At 66.7% G+C, this 3,371-nt stretch overlaps 1 protein-coding gene across 1 annotated transcript in view; it reads left to right on the forward strand.

The window, feature by feature from the left end:
- Window positions 1-3,356, forward strand: part of LOC103611929 (25-hydroxyvitamin D-1 alpha hydroxylase, mitochondrial) — a 6,056-nt gene extending 2,700 nt beyond the window's left edge. The window contains exons 2-8 of the mRNA XM_017728684.1: window positions 1-31; window positions 318-515; window positions 1,064-1,221; window positions 1,299-1,507; window positions 2,225-2,306; window positions 2,390-2,681; window positions 2,764-3,356. Coding sequence (XP_017584173.1) covers window positions 1-31; window positions 318-515; window positions 1,064-1,221; window positions 1,299-1,507; window positions 2,225-2,306; window positions 2,390-2,681; window positions 2,764-2,927 — 1,134 coding nt within the window. The 3' untranslated portion in view covers window positions 2,928-3,356. The remainder of the gene's footprint in view (window positions 32-317; window positions 516-1,063; window positions 1,222-1,298; window positions 1,508-2,224; window positions 2,307-2,389; window positions 2,682-2,763) is intronic.
- The last annotated feature ends 15 nt before the right edge of the window (window positions 3,357-3,371 follow it).

Consider the following 3,371-nt stretch of genomic DNA (forward strand, 5'->3'; position numbering starts at 1 on the left):
GGCATCGAGTTCAACCGCTTCGGCCTCGAGGGTGAGAGGGGACCCCAGAGGGGGATGGGGCACCCCAAAGGGCTGTGACCCCCACAGGGACCCCTCGCACCCCCCCCAAGGGACACCCCAGGGCTCCCCAGGTCCCCCACCAGGACTCCCCGTGTCCCCCAAGTCTCCAGGGCACCTTCTGTCCCTCAGTGTCCCCAGGGACTCTGGGATCCCCCCTCAGTGTCCCCAGGGTTCCCAGTGTCCCCACATCCCCCCATCCCCAGGGTTCCCCCCATCACCGATGTCCCCACGTCCCAAACGTCCCCCGTGCCCCACAGCCATCTCCTGGGTGCTGTTCTCCTCCCGCCTGGGCTGCCTGGAGGACACCGGCGAGGCCACCGAGGGTGTGATCCGGAGCGTGGGGGAGGTGCTGGCACTGACGCTGGTGACAATGGCACTGCCCCGTCCCCTCCTGCGCCTCAACCCTGCGCCCTGGGACGCCTTCTGCCGCGCCTGGGATCAGCTCTTCGCCTTCGGTGAGGGCACAGGAGGGGCAGGGGCATGCGGGGACATCCCATGGCTGTGCCTGGGACCAGCTCTTCACCTTCGGTGAGGGGACACGGGGACAGGGAGGACAGGGGCTCACGGGGGACACCATGAGGATGTCCCACGGGGACACCAGGACATCATACCCTGCATATCATACACACACGGGGACATCCCGCAGGGATACGGGGATGTCCCGTGGCCACGGTGCCACTGCTGCTCACGTGGGGCACACGGGGACACCGGGAGCGATCACAGGGACATGGGGGCGTCCCAGGGCATTGGTGACGCACATGTTCACCTTTGGCGAGGGGACACTGCAGGGACACGAGGACATCCAAGGGACACAGAGTCACCCCGTAGGGTCACAGGGATGTCCCATGACCGTGGTGACAGTCCCACGCCATCATCCTCCGCAGCCAAGGGACACATTGGTGGGATGTGGCTGTGGTGACACTGACAGGGCGTTGTCCCCACCCAAGGGACTCGGGGACAATGCATGGCCACGGTGGCACTGACGGGGTGTTGTTGTCCCCAGCCAAGGGATACGTGGACCAGCGCGTGGCCGCGGTGGCTACGCAGGGGCCGCTGGCCAAGGGGGACACGTGTGTCACCGACCTGCTGGCCCGGGAGCGCGTCCCTATCAGCAGCATCTACGGCAACGGCTCCGAGCTGCTGCTGGCCGGGGTGGACACGGTGAGGGGGGTGACACTGGGGTGTCCCTGTTGTCACCGTGGGTCCCACTGATGCCACCGTGTCCCCTGCATGCCCAGGTCGCCAGCACGCTGGCCTGGAGCCTGTACGAGCTGGCGCGGAACCCAGGGGCGCAGGCGGCCCTGCACCGCGAGCTGGTGGCGGCCATGGCCACCAACGGTGCCACCAACAGTGACGGTGCCACCACCGACAGTGCCACTGCTGCTGCCACCGCCACCGCGCTGGGACGGCTGCCTCTGCTACGCGCTGTGGTGAAGGAGACCCTCAGGTGACAGGGACATGGGGGTGGGGACATGGGGAAGGGAACATGGGACAGGGGACCAGGGACGATGAGGAGACATGGGAAGGACATGGGGATGGGGACATGGGACAGGGGGAGAGGGATTGGGATGTGGGGACGGGAAGGGGACAGGAGCACAGAGATGGGTACAGGGATGGAGACGGGAACGGGGACGCAGACAGGACATGGGGACAGGTGGGCAGGGGTGAGGGACACCGGGATGGGAACGGGAACAGGGATGGGATAAGGATGGGGATGGATGGGGACAGGGACAGGACAGGGATGGGGATGGAGATAGGAGGAGTCTGGGGATAAAACAGGAACAGGGATGGGACAGAGATGGGGACAAGGAGGACGATGGGAATGAGGATGAGGGTGAAGACCAGGACGGGGCAGGGATGAGGATGGGGACATGGAAGGGATGAAGATGAGGATGGGGATGAAGGTGGGGACCAGGATGGGGATGAAGAAAGAGGTCAGGGGTGGGGATGAAGATGTGGATGAAGGTGGGGACAGGATGGGGGCAGGGGTGGGAAGGAGGACGGGGACAAGGAAGAGATGAGGATGAGGATTGGATGAAGGTGGGAATGGGAATGGGCATGAAGAGTGGGGCCAGAGGTGGGGATGAAGGTGGGGACAGGATGGGGGCAGGGATGGGGAGGAGGACGAGGACAGGGAGGTGACACCCCGGTGTCCTCCCTGCAGGCTGTACCCGGGCATCCCGGCCAACGCCCGCGTTGTCCCCGACCGCGACATCCGCGTCGGCAACTACCTGCTGCCACGCCAGGTGAGCTGGGGGGACACCCCACACCCCAGCTGTGTCCCCGAGGTGTCCCCGGGGTGTCCCTGCTGACCCCCATGTCCCTGCAGACCCTCATCACCCTCTGCCACTACGCCACGTCCCGCGACAGCCGCTTCTTCCCAGTGCCCAACGCCTTCCGTCCGGAGCGCTGGCTGCGCCACAGGGACACCGGTGACACGCCCGGGGACCCCGGGGACACTCCTGGGCACCCCCCTGGCACCGGGCACCCCTTTGCCTCTCTGCCCTTCGGCCTCGGCCCGCGCAGCTGCGTCGGGCGCCGCCTGGCCGAGCTGCCCCTGCACACGGGCCCGGGTCGGGCGCCGCTTGGCCGAGCTGCAGCTGCACATGGCACTGGCGCAGGTGGGTGGCCCCGCGTCCTCACGGTGTCCCCGCGTCCCCACGGTGTCCCCATCGCGTCGCTCACCCGTCCCTGCTCCCCCAGATCCTGCTGCGGTTCAAGGTGCAGCCGGAGCCCGAGGGGGGCCACGTGCGCCCCATGACCCGCACCCTGCTCGCCCCCGCCGCCCCCATCGGCCTGCGCTTCCTCGAGCGGTGACACCGGGGATGCCGAGGACACTGAGGACACCGGAGGCTTCGGAGGCATGAGGACACCGGGGACACCAGGGACGGCGGGGAGACCTTGACGCCGGTGGTGACTTCACCACCAGCGATGATGACACTGACCCCTTGGTGTGGTGGCCTTGGTGGCCTTGACTTCAGCGGTGGCTTTGACACCGTAGTGTCCCCAATGTCACCACAGCCCTGACCCTGTGGCGACCCTTGACCGTGGCCTTGACCCCACAGTGACACTGACCTTGGCAGTAGCCCCAACCCCATGGTGGCCCTGACCCTGTGGTGATATCGACCCCAAGGTGTCCCCAACCCCAAGGTAACCCCAACCCTGGGTGGTGGCCGTGACTCCTCGGTGGCCCTGACCCCACGGTGTCCCTAGCCCTGCCGTGTCCTCCCCATCCCACACCCCCCGGGATTTGGGGGTTATTTATTGGCCAATAAAGAGATTTTGGTGCTGCTGGAGCTCCTCTCCCACCC

This window comes from Corvus brachyrhynchos, unplaced genomic scaffold (genome assembly GCF_000691975.1).
Source record: "Corvus brachyrhynchos isolate BGI_N302 unplaced genomic scaffold, ASM69197v1 scaffold193, whole genome shotgun sequence".
Taxonomy (NCBI): Eukaryota; Metazoa; Chordata; class Aves; order Passeriformes; family Corvidae; genus Corvus; species Corvus brachyrhynchos.